At 44.5% G+C, this 18,353-nt stretch overlaps 1 protein-coding gene across 2 annotated transcripts; it reads left to right on the top strand.

Annotated features, from left to right (window-relative positions):
• The first annotated feature begins 977 nt into the window (after positions 1 to 977).
• Positions 978 to 16,956, top strand: LOC123632948 (glutathione S-transferase A1-like). Of its 2 annotated transcripts, XM_045543744.1 has the most exons (9): positions 978 to 1,040; positions 4,042 to 4,204; positions 8,328 to 8,433; positions 11,038 to 11,089; positions 11,929 to 12,061; positions 13,976 to 14,117; positions 15,238 to 15,369; positions 16,098 to 16,213; positions 16,709 to 16,956. In XM_045543744.1, exons 3-9 carry the CDS (start codon positions 8,347 to 8,349, stop codon positions 16,911 to 16,913), a joined length of 867 nt encoding a protein of 288 aa, XP_045399700.1. In that variant the 5' UTR covers positions 978 to 1,040; positions 4,042 to 4,204; positions 8,328 to 8,346; the 3' UTR covers positions 16,914 to 16,956. The 2 variants fall into 2 exon arrangements, with proteins under 2 accessions (XP_045399700.1, XP_045399701.1); XM_045543745.1 differs by lacking the exon at positions 16,709 to 16,956 and having other exon boundaries at positions 992 to 1,040; positions 16,098 to 16,341.
• Positions 16,957 to 18,353: the final 1,397 nt, after the last annotated feature.

Below are 18,353 nucleotides of genomic sequence, written 5' to 3'. Positions count from 1 at the left end.
CAGTGTGGAATTTCCTCCAAACACACAAATAGAACTACCACATGACCCAGCAATCCCACTGCTAGGTATATATCCAAAGGGTGGGAATTGCATAGATTGAAAAGATATCTGCCCTCCCATGTGTATTGAAGCATTATTTACATTAGTTAAGATTTGGAATCAGCCTAAGTTTCCATCAATGGATGAATGGGTAAAAAAATTGTGGTCTATATACACAATGGGATATGATATAGCCATACAAAAAAAAAATGAAATGCTACCATTTACGACAACATGGATGGAACTGGAGAACATTGTATTGAATGAAATAATCCAAGCACAGAAAGACAAATCTTGCATGGTCTCACATGTACATGGGGGCTAAATATTAAACACAATTGATCTCATGGCGACAGAGAGTAGAATGGTGGTTACCAGGGGCTGGGAAGGGTAGCAGAGAGGGGGAGATAGAGTGGGGATGGTTAATGGGTGCAAAAATATAGTTAGATGGAATGAACAATGTTTGATAGCACAGCAAAGTGACTGTAATCAACAATAAGTTAGGATGCACTTTAAAACAACTGAAAGGCTGGAATTGGAATGTGCCTAACACAAAGAAATGATAAATGCCTGAGCTGATGGATACTCAAATTCCCCTGATTTTATTAATTCAGATTGTATGCCTATATCAAAACATCACATGTACCCTATAAAAATGTACAACTATGTACCCATAACAATCAAAAATAAAAAGATAAAAAGCCAACCTCTATGGCCTTGCAGAGAAAGCAAAATCAATTAATAGCTGATTTTCTTTTTGTTTAAACATTTGTTGCCAACCTTGAAAAGGAACATATTAACCAGGTCTTCTGTGCCAAGAAGATGACTTGGCATTTTTCTTCCAATCTAGTAGGGAGCCCTGGCCCTGAAATGTGTGGGATTAGCTTTTCCCTAACTTGGCACTACCCCTTTCCTTGGGAGGGCATTTATTGAAATGATAAGTAGCTGTAGTCACATCAGGAACTGCTTTTAAGTTACCGAGTCAGGAGAGTGACAAGAAAGTAAGTACTGATCTTATAAATATATCTGTGGCTCAAGGGAAAAAACTATGTAAAAGGTGAGGAGAACAATATACTCTTGTTATTCAATTTGTTTCTTATAGAGGTACACATTAGTAGTTCTGAAACTATTTTATGTGTACTAGGATTGAACAAATGTGTAAATACTGTATATTTTAGATAATCAGAGCCAAGTTTCTCACTTGTCAGAGAAAGAGGTTTAAAATATGTGTGTGTGTGTGCATGTGTGTGTATCTGTGTGTGTGTGTGTTTACGTTAACATACATACATAACTTTACCACTGGGGAGGGCCTGGGAACATTAAAATCCCAGAAGCAGTGCACACACACAGTGCCTAGATCCCAGTTTTCAAATACCTTCCCCAATAGAAGGAAACAAGGATCTTTGGAGAGATGGCTGACTTAAGGGCTGGGGCAGAGAAAATACAAGAAAAGCCTGGAACATCTTTGGCCAAGGAAATCTCTGGAAATGCTCACAAAAAGAGGGGCTTGTCACAAAGGACACAAAGACCAACCGGAAGGAGCTCCCACAGGCCAAAGCTGGAGCCGTGTGAGCCACAAATTATGTACATGGATAGTGTTAGAGTGTAATCGTTAGAATAAAATATCCATAAGTCCATACTGCTGTAAGTCAGTAATTAAATGATTAGATGAAGAGAGAGACAGACAGATCGATAGACACACAAGGGCCGAGTGTGGAGAGAAAGGAAGGAGAAGGGGTAGCTCTTCTTTGCAGAAGAATTCCAATCATTAAATGTAGATGGGATGAGGGAAATAGAAAATCACTGTCAGAGAAACATGACGATAGTGTTTGCTGCAGACAATGTACATAATGGATACTAAAGTTAGAGGGTGGAAACTTATTTTGAAGCAGAGTATTTACACAGTCATAAAGTATCTCCCATAGATATTTATTAATTCCAAAGGGATAAAGAGTGACATTACAGTGGACAAACCTGGCAGACACTACTTTACTCAAGGGATCAAGGTTCACATCACCATTAATAAGGCATACTATGTCTTGGGTGTGATATTCTTTGTGGAAATGGTATCCTGAGAAGGGAACAGTATTGTTACAGCAAGTGTTACGGCGGGTGGTTTCAAGGACAAACCGAGCGGCACAGGGAGAGTCGGAGAATCAAAGTTTATTCACAGCAGGCTCAGAGACGTCTCACCACCAAATTCTGAGCCCCATCTACCCGATTGTTCCCACTTTTATTAAGTTGGGGTGATGCAAGGGGTGGGGTCTCAGGTGGCTAATGCCCGACAGGTAATACATTAGTTGATGTGGCAGGTAATAGGTTAGTCTTATGTTGATGCACCAGGTATTAGGGGAGTTGATGCACCAGGTAATAGGGTAGTTGATGCACCAGGTAATAGGTTTAGTGTTATGCTGATGTGCCAGGTAATAGATGGGAGTTTTCTTTATCAGTGTGACTCCTGTGATGCTTTGCAAAAAATGTATGAACTCAATCCTATTATGGGAAAACGGCAGAGAGACCAAAACTGAGATACATTCCACAAAATAACTGACCAAGAATCTTCAAAAGTGCCATGGTCATGAAAGATAAGGAAAAACTGAGGAACTGTAACAGATTGGAGGTGACTAAGGAGACATAACAACTAATTACAGTGTTGGGGCTGGGCATGGTGGCTCAGCCTGTAACCCCAGCACTTTGGGAGTTGGAAAATGCAGGATTGCTTGAACCCAGGAGTTGGAGGCTGCAGGGAGCTGTGATCTTGTCATTGTACTCCACCCTTGGTGATAGAGCAAGACTCTGGGAAAAAAAAAATGCAGTGTGGGGTCCCAGATGGGATCTTTTTTTTTTTTTTTTTTTTTTGAGACAGAGTGTCACTCTGTTGCCCAGGCTAGAGTGCTGTGGCATCAGCCTAGCTCACAGCAACCTCAAACTCCTGGGCTCAAGTGATCCTCCTGCCTCAGCCTCCCGAGTAGCTGGGATTACAGGCATGGGCCACAATGCCCGGCTAATTTTTTTTTTATATACATATTTTTAGTCATCTGGCTAATTTCTTCCTATTTTTAGTAGAGACGCGGTCTCATTCTTGCTCAGGCTGGTCTCAAACTCCTGACCTCAAACAATCAGCCTCCCAGAGTGCTAGGATTACAGGCGTGAGCCACGGAGACCGGCCTGCAATTTTTCTGTAATGTAAATATTTCCAAAAAAAAGTTTCAAAGATATACATTAAATTATTTATTGATAAAATAAGACAAAGATTGGGGTTTGCTTCAAATATTGCTGACGGTAGTTGAACCAAGGCGATGGGTACATCAAGCTCATTGCACTGTTCTTTCTATGTTTCTATGTTAGACAAATTCCATTAGAAATAGAGAAATCACAGATACGCATTGAGCCCCTGCCGTATGTTGGGCACTGCAGTCAGTCACAGGGACTGGGCAGCCCTGTCCTCAGGAGTTCACGCTGAGCAGGGGAAACGCAGACTTTGAACACAGAATGTGGGAAGAGTGACAGGACAGAGGAAGGACGGGATGCCTGCGAGGAGGGGAGAAGAGCGTGTTCCGGGCAGAAGAAACGGTGCATCAAGGGCCTTGGGCTAGAGAGAAAGGCCAACATGTTCCCATAGAGAAGGATCCACCAGTGACCCCAGGAAATGCAGCTGAGCTTTTCCCACCCAGGGCTAGGACAACTCTGCTAGATTCTTCCAGCCTACAGAATTTTGCAACAGCATTCATCATTGAGTGCTTTTTATAAACATAGGTTCAGTCTCCCCATTCTCTCTCTCAAGTCCCCTTCCCTGACAACACCCTCTTATGCCACGGTCGCCTACAAGTTTTCTCCTCTGCCCTAAACCTGCAGCCTATTTAATGAGATCCTCCTTAAACAGTGTTCAAAGAAGCCTGGTGCCCTGGGAACTTCTGAGGCAGCCAAATAGATTTGAAATCCCTTATTGTGCATTTTTGGATAACCTTGAAATGAAACACTGTTGACTGTCATGCTTTCTAGTCCAGCAGGGAACTCTGGAGCCTTCAACCCTGTGGGAGTGGCTTTTCTCTATTGGGCCCGCCCAGTTCAGCAGGCAGGAGAGTCCCAGCATTTAAGCAGCTGGCACAGGGCTCAGGAGCTGGCCTGGAAGAGCTGAGCAGAGACGCAGCCAGGACTTCATTAGGTTAGTGCCGACCTTAAGAACCTTCCTAAATGTTCTGGTGTCTGCTTCACTAGGAGAGCGTGTTTCAATGTGCTACTTTGTGGAGATACTTAATGTTTTTATTGTGCCTTCTTAGTGTGCTCAGGAACCAATTTGAGAATTGTTTAGTAGTTCGTGAAGGACATGGCTTTAAACAAAAATAAGATTCAGGAATTAGGAAAAAAGAGCAGTGACTTAGATGGTGTGAGAAAAGTGAGAGTGACAACAGTATTGGCAATCTGAAAATGCCGCCATGCATTTGTCCGCGCTTATACGTAATTTGTTTAGGTAGTTAAAAAGCATGTAGTAGTCTAAACCGTTCAGGAGTCAACACACAATGATACTGGATTTACATTTGGTAGGGTCACCCATTTGGCGTCCCACTTGAGCAATGAAAAGAGAATGTACCTGGGTGGCTGCATGCCTCTCCTGCCTGAAAACCCACCCCTCCAGGTGGGAAACCAATCGTCAGTGCCTGCTGATTAGGATCTAAATTTACACTTCCAGAATCAATTTTACATACCTTAGCTTATTGTTCACATGAGTTATTAATACTTTTCAATTGGACACCAAGTAGTGTGTTATTTCTCCTTCTTTTCCTCCTCTTTCTCCTTCCTCTTTCCTCCTTCCCTTCATCGTTCTTCACCCCCTCATCCTCTTCTTCCTCTTCCTTCTATTACTTGTTCAATGTTTGTGGGACCAAAGGCTGAGCAGTGTTTAAAGTCTCAAAATTGCAAATGAATCTACATGTATAGGACAGTACAGCCAGTGTATGTGGAATTGCACCTTAGAGAAACAGGAACTTAAGAATAATGATGCCCTTCTCTTGAGCTGTCTTGTTTCTGGTCTAACAGCATTTGCAAATTCCTTCTATTTGCCAAATTAAACATTCCCCTTGGCTATCCTGGTAAGACACTCCACGGGGTGTCCCCAAAGGTGCCATACATAGGATAAATGGGAAATTATAGCTAAATGTATATAGAGGAAGAATTTTGTAAAATTTTGTAAGGACTATTTTGTAAATAAAGGTACATTTAGCTACAATTTCCCATTTTCCCTATGTGTGGTGATTTTGGGGACACCCTGATTTGTTTTGTTTTGTTTGCACAGTCATCATGTTTGCCATATGTGGGCAAGTTCCATTGCTTTGATAAATACTGTTTGAACAGCAGAGTGGTGGCTTTCATAATCAGGATTGGTTATTTTATTACCATCATACTACTTTGTTATTTAATTACTCTATACTAGTGTATTCTAAAATGATGAGTCTTATGAGGGAAAAGCTAAAAACAAAAAAGAAAGAAAGAAAAAACAAAAAGATATGGCTCTTGATTTAGCTGTGTCCCATCCTATGAAGCAAGGACAGAATTTTGAGCAGTGTCCCATGCGTATAGACTATGACAACTTCTTTGAGAGCTTCTGGCAAGGAGGGGACACATAAAAATGCTACATTCTGCAGACTGTGAAAATTCAATAATAAGATATGACAGGAAGAAGCTAGTCTGAATGTCAGAAGACCTCAGTTCTAATCCAGACTTTGTCACTAACTAGCCAGCTAGCAAATCTCATGCTCTCTCTCTGGCATTCAATGTATTCATCACATCCTCACACACTTGGAGAAAGGGCTGAATTCTCAGACTCCTCTAGCTCTATAACCCCCCTGGACATAATTGGGGGGTGTTCTACACATATCAGTAGGACGTATAATTAGTATTTATAAGACACATGAAGTCACCCAGTAGGATGTAACATGATGAGGGTCAGTAGTGCCCCTCAATAATTGCCAACTTAAAAAAATTAATAAAATGAAGATCTTATACAGCAAAGCCTCGGAATCTAACAGAGACCCTGTGAAATGTCACATTGGTGTTGGACCTTTGCAGGACAAAACAAAATTCATAGGGAAAAAAACAGTGCCCAAGGAAGAAAAAATTGAAACAGAAATAAAGAACAAGCACTTTTAAATATGCCATAAATAGATTTTTGGACAACTCCAAGGAGTGACCCTAACCTAAGAGTAGAAAGCAGACAGTTGAGAGATAAAAACAGTTGCTGAGCCTGGACGATGCCACCCTGGACGGTAGGAGCCACGTGGGCAGCGGCAGGTCCTCAGGTTTCCCAGCCTGGCAGCCCTTGCTCTGACTTGCTTGGCGAAGACAATCATGATTTTGGTTGGAATTCCCAGGAACCTGTTAAGTGAAATCTCTGCTGGGCACATGCTGCTCTCTCAGTTGTCCACGAGTCTATTGTTCTCACTAGATTTAAACCCCTTTGGAGGCAGCGACCAAATCAAACTCATACCTTCCCTTCCAGCCATCAGTGTCCATGACAGCCATGGCTGGACATGGAAACTGCTCAGTGGGTGTTAGTTAGGAAGTGTGAATGGAAGTTTCCAAAAGGAGAGATAGATACATTTACATGTAACCCAGAGAAAACATGCAAAGGAAAGAAAAAAGAAAAGCTTCTCCTGGAATATTTAAATTATTTTAACATATAAAAATTCAAATTTCACATGCCTTTTTAGAATTGTAACTATTGTGTGAAGAAAAATATATTTGTGCTAAAAATTCAATAAACATAAAAGCTTGCAAAAACATTTTAAAATGTTTTCTGACCAGAGGTCTGATGACCAAAGATGAGACTGAAGTTGTCCCTCCCCATCCTTGCTTTAAGGAATCCTGTGCTCTTGTCACACCACTGCTAACGCTTGCTGGACACCATTGCTGAACTGGCCCGGTCTCTGTGGGAGGTGATCCCGCTGGCTCCCATCTGCGTGCTACTCTCCAACCACCTTGCAGTGGAGCAGTGGTTCTCAGCCAGGGATGATTTTGTCCCCAGGGGCATCTGACAATGTGTGGAGATGTGTCTGGTTGTCACGATGGGTTGCAGGGAGTGGGCGGGCACAACACTATGCTACCAGCGAGTGGAAGCCAGGGATGCTGCTTTGTAGTATCCTCCAGTGCACGGGACAGACCCTCACAGCAAGAACTGCCCACCCCAAAATGTCAGTAGTGCAGACTAGAGCAACAACTGAAAAATGTTTTCAGCTAGTCCCAGTCACATGTGTTTCTTACATTGTACAACCACCCAGAGCACGCAGTCATATATGTGCACTCATATGCACACAACGTAAATTAATGTTCCACACATGCAAAAAAATTTACTCTTGGCACCTGATACATGCTGACATTTTCTATGACATGCAACTTTAAAATGCTAATCAGAGCCCACTCTGTTAATTGTACAAGCGGCTACTAGGCCATGACCTAATGTTCGCAAAATGCTTGCATAGAGAAGCTCCAAGAATTTATTGTCACGGCACATTTTCCCTTGAGGTCATGTGCTCCAGACTGGTCACACACATTTGGTTCAGAATAAACGTCTTCAAATTAAAAATAAATTATTGTCAAATAAAAACCATGCTAGGTTTAGCATATCACATAACCTCTACAGATATGAATAATCTCTACTGTAAACTTAGAATAATAACAGGCTATATCAAGTAACTTTTATGAAAAATAAATGTGGATAAAATGAGAAAGTAGATATTATGTCAGACACTAAACCAATATTAGTTAGTTCTTTTCCTTATAATGTAAAATTAATGCAGCAAATACCATTTTTCTAGACTGTAAAATAAAGCTCTCCCAGAAGTGGAAAAATATAGACATCCAATAGAAAAGAAATGAACACTTTTCTCTGTAGAGAAAACTTAGGTTTTGGCTACAGCCAGGACAAGACTAAGCCCCAGTTCTGCTTGTGAGCGAGTGCAGCGTAACAGCCAAAGAGCTGAAGAGTGACTCGGCTCCCTCCTGTTCCTCCCTGTCAGGGATGTCCTCTGGTTTCAAGGTCCCTCCCAGGCTCCCAGGGCCTTCACCTGTGTGGGATCCAGGCTGCCCTATTTAGGTTCTCAAATTAAGGACAAATGGGAACATGAGACTGGTTTGGTGCATTTTCACAATGGAGGTAAGAAATTGGGCCAAGGAAGACCTTCTGGGGACTCCTCTAACCCTGCCACAAGGAAGGCAGATGCCCCAACCATACATCCAAAAGTACATTTTGCTTCTGTGGACCCATTCATTCATATATTTATTTCTGTTTATAGAAAGCAAGAGACTACCATTATGCCAGGGAAGGTCAAGCTTCACTACTTTGATGGACGGGGCAGAATGGAGGCCATCCGGTGGCTCTTGGCTGCAGCTGGAGTAGAGGTAGGTTGGGATTTAGGTCAACTTAAGTTACATCTAAAATGGACCGTATGAAATTTCTTTTCTAAGCCAGGAGACTTCCATACAAGATGGTCTTTGAATAGTTTTAACTTCAGTGAAAATATTCATAGTTACTAAGAAAAAAATGGACTGATTTGACCAAATGAAAATGGAAGAAATCTGTTTATCCAAAAGCACATAAACAATTAAAAGATATTTTCAAAAGAAACTAAAGAAACATCAATTATACTTTATGTGTGGACCTTATTTTGATTTTGATTTAAACAAAGTATAAAATATACTTTATGACATTTATACCACAATTAGGAACCTGAATATTGATTGAATAAAGATTAAGAACTTTTGTTAATTTTACTGTAATTGTGCCTTATTTTAGTGATAGTATTATTATTTTTTAAATGGTTGTTATGTTTTATAGATACACATTTAAGATGAGATGATATGATATCACAGATTTGTTTCATATTGTGACCAGAAGAGAGAGGTTGGCATACAATGAAAGCAACTTGGCTTGAGTGGGTAATTACTGAAGCTAGGTGACTGAAACACAATGGATCATTAGATGTTATATGTGTTTTTATACACGCTGGAGATTTCCATAATAAAAAGATAAAATATATGAGAAGCTAAATATAATTAAAGTTAAAGTATAAAGCACAATGGGTGAAAGGAGGGAGTGGATTGTAATAAATTTCCTGTTAGACTGAATAAACTCATTCAGCAATTATTTTCTTGAGCACCTATTAAGTGCCAGGCTCTGTGCCAGGCCCTGGGGTAGACAGAGAACAGGACAGCCTTGGTCCCTGCCCTAGAGCAGCCTTCATGTCTCTGAGGACACAGACAAGCAAGTAGGTGATTAAAATGAGGAGTGGGGGCCTCTAGGAGACCACCCAAGCATTCCAGAGTGTTCCAAGGCCCTTCTTCCCAGTGTCTGAACAGGACATGCTGGCGGGTTTCTGGGTGTGACTCTGTGGAGCGCTGCCCTCTGGAGGTGTCCCTGGGACAAACACTTGCCTGTGCAGACTGAGGCTGAGCAAGTGTGTGTGAGGGAGGGAGGCAGGGACAGGCTCAGGAGATCTTGTCCCTGGGGCAGGAGCAGGAAAGGAGGCTGTGAGGGTGAGGAGGCGTCCTGTGCAGGGAACCTGTGTGTCCCCTTCAGCCTCAGAGCAACGTGTGGACCGAAGCCTCGGATTGCACTTTCTCCCTTGCTTCGTTCATACGTGGGACTTTAGCCTGATCCTTTCTCATTTTATGAAGACACCATCACACAACAAATCCAGAGTGTCATTCCCGGTTGTTTTCTTTCTACAAATGAAGAACCCACTGTCACAGTGGTCCAGAGGTGTGTGAGAGCCCTGGGCAGGGTGAGTGCAGCACAGCAGGTGCAGGGGGCAAGGCTTAGAGCACCCAGGCTCCCTCCTCTCCATCCCAGCTTGACTGAGGGGACTGGGGGGCAGGGCTGGCTGGAGGCCCTCGCTCAGCGCTCTGGGTTCCCGGTGTGCAGAGGCTCATGGTTATGATCCAGTCCCTCAGGCTCTCGAGCAACATCACAGAGATGACTGGGTGCGGTGGCTCACACCTTTAATGCTAGCACTATGGGAAGCTGAGGTGGGAGGATCTCTTGAGGCCAGGAGTTTGAGACCAGCCTCAGCAAGAGTGAGATGCTGTCTCTATAAAAAATAGAACAGTTAGCAAGACTTGGTGGCTCACACCTGCAGTCCCAGCTACTCAGGAGGCTGAGGCAGGAGGATCGCTTCAACCCAGGAGTTTAAGTTTGCAGTGACCTATGATGACGACACTGCAGTCTAGACTGTGTGACAGAGTGAAACCCTGTCTCAAAGAAAACAACAAAATAAACAAAAAGACACCACACCGGCCTACCCCATCCCACCTCTTGCAGTGACTACCCTCCATCACTCTGTTTGCCTTGAAGTGGATGCTTTGTTAATTGCTGGCACACACCTCTCCTCACTTACACACCTGTGTCACACATTTGTACCTATTAATACGCTATGACCCTGCATGATCACAGATCGGCAACAAAGTCTGTTCCAGGGAGAACATTAGAAACCCCCAAATTCCTGACCTTTCCTAGATTGACAAGCGCTTTTAATCTGTGAAATGGGAAAGAGTGATAGAAATTACAGTAGAAACCCTAGGGGCAGATCTTAGATAGTCGTCGGGGCATGGTACACGGCATGGGGGACACACCCAGGTTGTTCTCTCATCTCTCCTGGACAGACAGGCTTTCCTGAGACATTGCAACATATTAACCAAATACCATTTCCATCCCTTCCTTCCAGTGACTTCTGCTTCCAAATCATGAGTGGATCATGGACACTGGTGAGGTCAGGGTGAGGGTGAAGTGAAATACAAGAAGGAGCAGTTATGTCCTGTGACACGGACCCTTTTCCTGATGGGTCTAGTCTAAATTCCCAAATGGCCATGACCAGACTAATCTCTGTATCTGCAAATCTCAGAAATCTTCCCTTCTGCATGTTATGTTCTGGACAGGGGTATGGAACTTTAAAAGTCTATAATGCTATGGGATGAACTAACAAGAACTCATTTGCTTTTTGCTTTCAGTTCGAAGAGATATTTTTAGAATCAGCAGAAGATCTGGATAAGTTAAGAAATGGTAAGAACAGGTATCTGACTGCCTCTGTGCGGGTATCTAACAGAAGGTGCACGGGGAGGTCTTCACACCAGGCCATGCCTGTTGGGAGTGGTGATTTCGGGTGGTGGAGAGGGAGAAAAGTGGTTAAAATGGAAGGGGAGTGTTTCCTTGAGCAGGTCTGGCAACTCTCAGGGCTGAAAAGGGCCGGACCTCACTGAGTATTTGCCAAAGGAACCATCCCCAGCTCCCTGAGAATGCCCTCTCCTTGCTTTCTCCTGCTTTCTGCACCATGATAGAGCTGTGACAGCTCAGGGTCCCACACAGCTCCCCCAGGCAAGGACACACAAGGACATGCACTGGAGGAAAGCGGTAGATATGGGTCCATCTTGAGTTCTTTACTCTTCCCAGGCTGACAAGGTGACATCCTGGCAATATTATAGGCTTTGAAGAGCACAGAAAGGGACCTTTACATAGAAATTTCTGTCAGATCTGCCTTAAATGTCATGAATACCATGAGACTTACTTTCAGAACTTCCCATTTTAAATGGCATTAGGATGGTAGCCCTGTTTTAAACTCTCCGAGTTTCTCGCAAAATATCCATGAAGATAAATCAACACAAAATATACAGGCGACCTACCATTGGATAGGAAATAAAGAGGCTAAAAAGGAAAAGAGAGATTGATAAGAAAAAGGACTATAAGACACTAAAAACAAAGTCCTCTTTCAGTTGAAAGTCTACCAGACAATAATTTTATGTTTTATTTTTTATCTTCGATCATTGCACCAAATGCTTTTTCGTTCTAAAAAGAGCTGGGCCCATAGTCACCTCCCTCTCCTTTTTCGTTCCTTCTTCCCGAAGACGGGCATCTGCCATTCCAGCAAGTGCCACTGGTAGAGATTGATGGGATGGAGCTGGTGCAGACGAGAGCCATCCTGAACTACATCGCCAGCAAGCACAACCTCTACGGGAAGGACTTAAAGGAGAGAGCCCTGTAGGTACATTTTCTGTCCTCACACCAGCAGGTGACCCAGGAGCACTTGAGATCCTGCCTCGAGTGAGCAGGACCGTGCAGGGGGTCAGGACAGCAGCAGGCTGGGCCTTGGGCACTGAGGTCTAGGGTGGCAGAGTCCTGTGGACGTGAGGGAAGAGAAACGTGGGAGGGTTCAGGCGACGGTGATCATACACGAAGATGCAGCCCACGGGTGCGGCACCGGGACAGACGCTTCCAAACACTCTTGAACCATGAATTCAGGAGGGTGGTGGAATCCTGGGTTCAGGTCCCCAAACCTTTAGGAGCTGAGTTCCAGCCAGCAGGCAGGGACAAGGATGGATTGCTTGAGTGTGTGTAGATGACAGCCTGGGGAAGGGACAATCCAAAGGAGCTGAATTTGGAATTTCAGTAATTACAAGAATAATGACCAGGTAACTCAGTTATCAGCCAGTTATATGGACTGGTCACTTGACAAGGGTTAGAACAGCCTGGTGTCTAAGAAGCTGGGTTTACTTTAACATTCTGATACAAGTCTGAAGCAGCCAGGGGTATTCAGTATGACCAAAGCTCTGGGGGCTCCTCCCAGTTGTGCTGAGAGTTCACGACTCAAAATAAAACCTTGTTGGAATCACTCACCTTCCCCCAAAAAGTTTAATACACACTTACGAATGACACAAGAATTTCTCTACTGGGTGATCAGTCATAGAATTGAAGATACATCCACACTAAATCTTGTACACAAAATAACAGCCATATTCATAAAGGTAAAAAAGTGGAAACGCCCCAGTCATCCATAAGCAGAAGAATAGAGGATCAAAATGTGCCAAAGGCACCCAGTGGGACATTATTTTGTCATGAAAAGGAGTGAGGTTCTGACGTATGCGCAACATGGTTGACCTTAAAGACATTATGTTACGTAAAAGAAACCAAACACAGAAGGCCAAATTTTGTAGGATTTCTTTTGTAAGAAATATCCAGAATATTCAAACCCATAGAGGCAGAAAATAGATTAGTGGTTGCCTGGGGCTAGAGGAGTGGGGACTGGGGAGTAACAAAGTGTACTGCCAGTGGGTACAGATTTTCTTTTCAGGGTTGAGATATGAGAATGTAATGTGTACAAAATTCTGTGAATGAATGTACCAAAAACTACAGAAATGTATAATTTAATGGGGTTACAATTATAGTATGTAAATATGTCCATAAAGCTGTTATTTGAAAAAGTATTGTGGAAAACCCAGTTTAACAGAAAAGAAAAGAAGGTCTCCTACTGTCCACACTGCTGGTAACTGTGTACGAATCACACCAGGGAAGGGGTGTTCACGTCGGGTCGGGAGAAATGCAGACGCGGCTGGAGTAGGGCAGCAGCCCTTGGAGAGGGCTGTGGAAGCGTGTTTATGGGGGACGGTTGAAAGAACTGCTAACATTGGGCAGAGACGTGTGCCTGGGAGGACCAGGATGGTGAGAGAGGAAGAGGAACATGACCGAGATGGGTGTGCCAGGGACTCTGTTGAGGTCACTGAGGCAGCAGGTCTTTGGCCACCTGAGTCACACTGAGTTCATGAACAGAACAGAATGACCAAAAATAGAAATGGCAAATTTAGTGCAGTATGGGTGGTTACTTGCAGGGAATCTACCAATTTTTTTTATGACTATAACTCAGGAGGTGTCACTAATGCTCTTTGAACCTGTACTTGGTCATGTGTGTAACAAAAATGTTAGAAACACACCTACCCCGATAGGGTGTTTTATGTAATACATGTTGATAGATGTAAAAATCACATGAAATGGAATGACCTATAAAAAGTACCCACTGCAGGTGAATCACATAGTGACCACCTGATGCTCTATTCTCTTAAAGTTTTAAACCATAAAGTCTAAGACAGGAGGCATTTAACAGCCTGTGTCGTCCTTCAGGATCGATATGTATGTGGAAGGTATGATGGATTTGAATGAAATCATCATGATGCTGCTCATACATCCACCTGAGGAGCAAGTCAACCAGCTTGCCTTGCTCAAAGAGAAAACAACCAATCGCTATTTCCCTGCCTTTGAAAAAGTAAGTGGAGCTGTTTGGCACATCAAGGCGCTGAGTTTAGAGGGCCATGGAAATCATGCTGGGCATTCATGAGGCAGGGACCTTCACTTTCAGTGATATTTCCTGCACCCGAGTGCAGCTCTCTGACGCTCAAGGCATTTTATAAAAATAGGTGGTGAAGAATTGTAATACTTATTCCCAAGTTATCATTTTTCCAGCAAAAGTTCAATTTACTAGACCCAAGTCTAGAATTCTGTATTCAACAGAATGTTACTGTCATAGGAGAATGTGGGCTGTGCAAGGCTCAGAGCCACACTAGATGTCGGTCTAGACTAGAGTCTTTAGAACTTCCTGGGCTTTTATTCAAGAGGAACATGGTGAGACCAATATGGCAGACAGTGGTTTGGAACCATGTGTGGGGAGACATGAGACCAGTTGCCCATCACGAAAGTATTGTAGTGCTTCAGAGATGGATGAGAAGTATCTAAACAAGAATGCTGGCAAGGGGATGTGGAATAAGATTACTTTTACATTTCAAATAAGTTCCAGGCATGAATGCAATTAACCCCTAGACACTTCAGCTTGCAAATTACAATGCATTGTAAGTTAGGAGTCACAGCCAAGTCTGCAAGGCAAGGGATGAATTCAAGGTCACTCAGGTTTACTTCAGATCTCAGCATGCAGACCAGGAAATGAGGAGAGAGGAAATAGGAGAAGTGTCGTCCTGGGTGGAGAGGCTGTCATGGGAGACTGCAGAGAGAGAGAGCAGAGAGCAGAGCTAGTTCTGGAACCTCAGGGCTGCGAGCTTTAGGGCGCGGGACAGACAGAAACATGCCACAGCAGGTACTGTGACCCCGGCACATGTGGAAGATGCCAGTGAGGGTGGCAGGTGTGAACTCTGCAGGGCTGTGGGAATGAGCAGAGGAAACGGGAGCCTGGGCTTCCCCCAAGGAGGGGAGCAGGGAGCAGAGCCCGCTTCTCACTCTTGCTCATGAATCAGGGACAGTGAAGAAAGATCTGGGTCTCACACCTGCCAATGAAGAGACAGAGGTGGGAGGGTCAAGCTGGAGAGGCTTGGGGACAAGCAGGTGCCCAGCCTGACTGTGTGTGTGTGCCTGATCTGATACCTCGAACTCCCCAGGTGTTAAAGAGCCACGGACAAGACTACCTTGTTGGCAACAGGCTGAGCCGGGCTGACGTTCACCTGGTTGAACTTATCTACAACGTGGAAGAGGTGGACCCTGGCCTTACCGCCAACTTCCCTCTGCTGAAGGTGATCAGCTTCACTATTTCACAGCCCCCAGAGAGGCAGCCCCACCTCTCCCATGACAGAATGTGGTATTTGGGCCCTTGGACTGGTGACATTCAGACCCCAGCCTCCTCCAGGCTGGCACTGCCCCCAGGTCTCCCAAATGAGCTTCCAGGCCCTGGTTCTGAGGCATGAAAGGATTCCTGCTATGGTATCGAAATTTCAGGTGGGTCATGCCCTACGAATATTTTACCCATTTTTCAGTGGAAAGGGCGCAGAATCCAGCATCTGCCCCCACTCCCATTCATTCCACTCCAGTCTCTGTGCCCGATTTCTCTGGGATTCCCATCATCCCGGGGGTTCCCCCATCTTCCCACACTGAGTCTGTCTGGGCAGGTCTCTTTCCATCTGGTTTCCTTCCCTGGACTGCAGTCCCTGCTGTCAGACCTTGTGTTCCTCTCTGCCCAGGCCTCCCCTACACATTCCCACCCACAACCACCCCGTGTCCACAATCAGTGGGAAAATTGGTCTGACTGGCCCCAGTGTTTGCCTTTACTATCTTCTATCTTCATTCCAAGCTCAGTTTTCCCAGATCTCCGTGTCTCACTGTTGTCTGTTCCCAGTCGCCACACTGGTGCTCAAGGAAGGGACGGGGTCTGTGTGTAGAGTTGCAGGGCTCACATTTCCTGGGTTGTCTAATAAGTGCTTTGGTCTTTGGGCTGCACTGTGAGGCTGTGATCTGTGTATTGCAGGCCCTGCAAACCAGAATCAGCAACCTCCCCACGGTGAAAAAGTTTCTGCAGCCTGGCAGCCAGAGGAAGCCTCGTGACGATATGAAAATATTGGACAAAGCAAGGAAGATTTTTAGGTATTAGTAAAGCAGGCGTGGGAGCAAAGCACAGCCAAGACCAATCTGCTAACATTTTCTAAGAACTAACTGCTTGCCTAATGCTGACAGTGGCTATTGTGAAGCTAATAAACCTTTCAAATTATGTACTAATGGAAAAAAAAAAAAAAGAACTCCTTTGACCAGAAAGTTAAAATTCATTCTTTTTCATTAGGATCTGATAAGAAATCAGATTTCCAATGTGTTCCTGACCTGCCTCTTCTTAGAGTTAAAAACTTAGTACAAAAGGAAAATGTAGATGATATAGTTCATTTGAGTTTTCCAGAAATTTTGCTGTAACATTTGTCATATAGACTATCAAGAAGTCAATTGCAGAAATTTACATCTGACATTCTGAGGTGTGCACTGGAAAAGAGTTACCATTCTGGGGATCAGCATAACAAAGTTTTCTTCTTACCTTGGACAGTCATTTTATTTCTGATAATGAAAGGTTCTTTCTTATGCATTTTCAAACAGCTGTTACGGCTGTGGACTCTTCAACGTTCCAGGAGAGGAACACAACAGAGAACACAACAGACCTACTCTCTGTTCGCAGGTGACCCTGCTGTCCCTTACCTGCAGGTGCACAGGGACATTGTCACTGTGTTCTTCAACCCTGTGTGGGGCCCCGGACATGAGCTTTGCTCTCAGTTCCCTCAGTGCCACTCAGGCCTGGGCTTGAAAGTTACACACTATACATGGAAATTATTAATACATACAAATAAATACACGTAAAATCATATTTTCCCTGCTTGTCACCATGCCAGACTGCTTGAGTTAGGAGCCATTTCTAGCTTCAGCCCCACCCTGGGCCCACAATGCTGGTCTCCCCGGGAGGTCTGGGCTGTGGCACACTGAGCCCTCCTGCTCTCAGAGGGAGCTCCCCGCAGTGAGAGGGGTGAGGAGCAGACAGACTCACGGGGCTCCCTGACTGCACCTTCACTTCCCTGTGGCCTCGTCTCCACTGACAACCAGAGTGGTTTTTCTAAAATACAAATCTGAGGGCCACCAAGTTTCTGAAATTCTTCAGTGAGTCCCCACTGCAAGCAGAAGGGGTCCTACCCACCTCCTCACCCCCTGATCTCCAGCCATCACCCCCAGAGCATGGCGGGGCCTCTCGCCTTCCTGCCTGGGCACATTTGCCAGCCCTGCCTGGCAAGCTCCTTCCCACCTGGCCACACTTCCCTGCCCACCTCGTGGCCTCTCCTCTGCCCTCCGCAGAGCCCTGGAAGGCTTTGTCAACACCCGGGGGCCACTGAGTCTGCTCCTGTCCTGTGAGCTGGCGGTGTGGGGCAGAGCCTGCTGGGTCCCCAGGGCTGCATCGCCAAGGGATGTGACACCTGCACAGCTCCATGTATACCTCCAGGACCTAGGACCCGAGTCTGGGCTCGGAGAGCTCACAAACCCCCACACACCTGGTGTGACTCCATTTCTACAAAGCACATTTATTCACATCACTCAAATGCTACATACAGACCTTGCTTGGATGCTAAGCAAAATAAACCTACTGCAAAAACATCTGCATGGGACTGTTACGTAGATTAAAATGCTGAACATTAAATAAAAGTAAGGAATTTCAAAATTTTAATGTTACCATGTCTAAAGAAGAAATGCTTACTTTCCAGAGGTAAATATGATTATTTATGGACAAGGTGCTATGGCATCTGGAATTTGCTTCAAGGTAACCCCATGGTAGTGGAGGGAACAGGTGGGAGTTTGTCTTAGTTTCTTATGGCTCCTGTCACAGATTACTACAAAGCAGGTGGCTTGAAACAACATAAGTGTATCCTCTTATACTTCTAAAGGTCAGAAATTTGAAGCTGAGGTGTCATTAGGGCCACATTTCTCTGCAAACTCTAGGAAAGAATCCTTCCCTGCCTCTTTCAGCTTCTGGTCACTCTTGGCATTTCTTGACTCCCAGGGATTCTGTCCCCATCACTCTAATATCTGCCTCTGTTTTCTAGCACCCCACTCTCTGAGTGTCTGTGTATTTTTGCTGAGTGCAGCTCAGCAAATGGATCCCAGAACCAAGCAGCTCTGCAGAAATGAAGACACAGTAGCCAATTATCAGGATAAGTGAGTGCTCTAAAAGCAAAAAGCTCCCTCCTTGGTATGCACATTG

Source organism: Lemur catta, chromosome 2 (assembly GCF_020740605.2).
Source record: "Lemur catta isolate mLemCat1 chromosome 2, mLemCat1.pri, whole genome shotgun sequence".
NCBI classification, from domain to species: domain Eukaryota; kingdom Metazoa; phylum Chordata; class Mammalia; order Primates; family Lemuridae; genus Lemur; species Lemur catta.
Note: the sequence above shows the minus strand (reverse complement) of the source record. Positions and strands in the feature narration are given on the sequence as shown.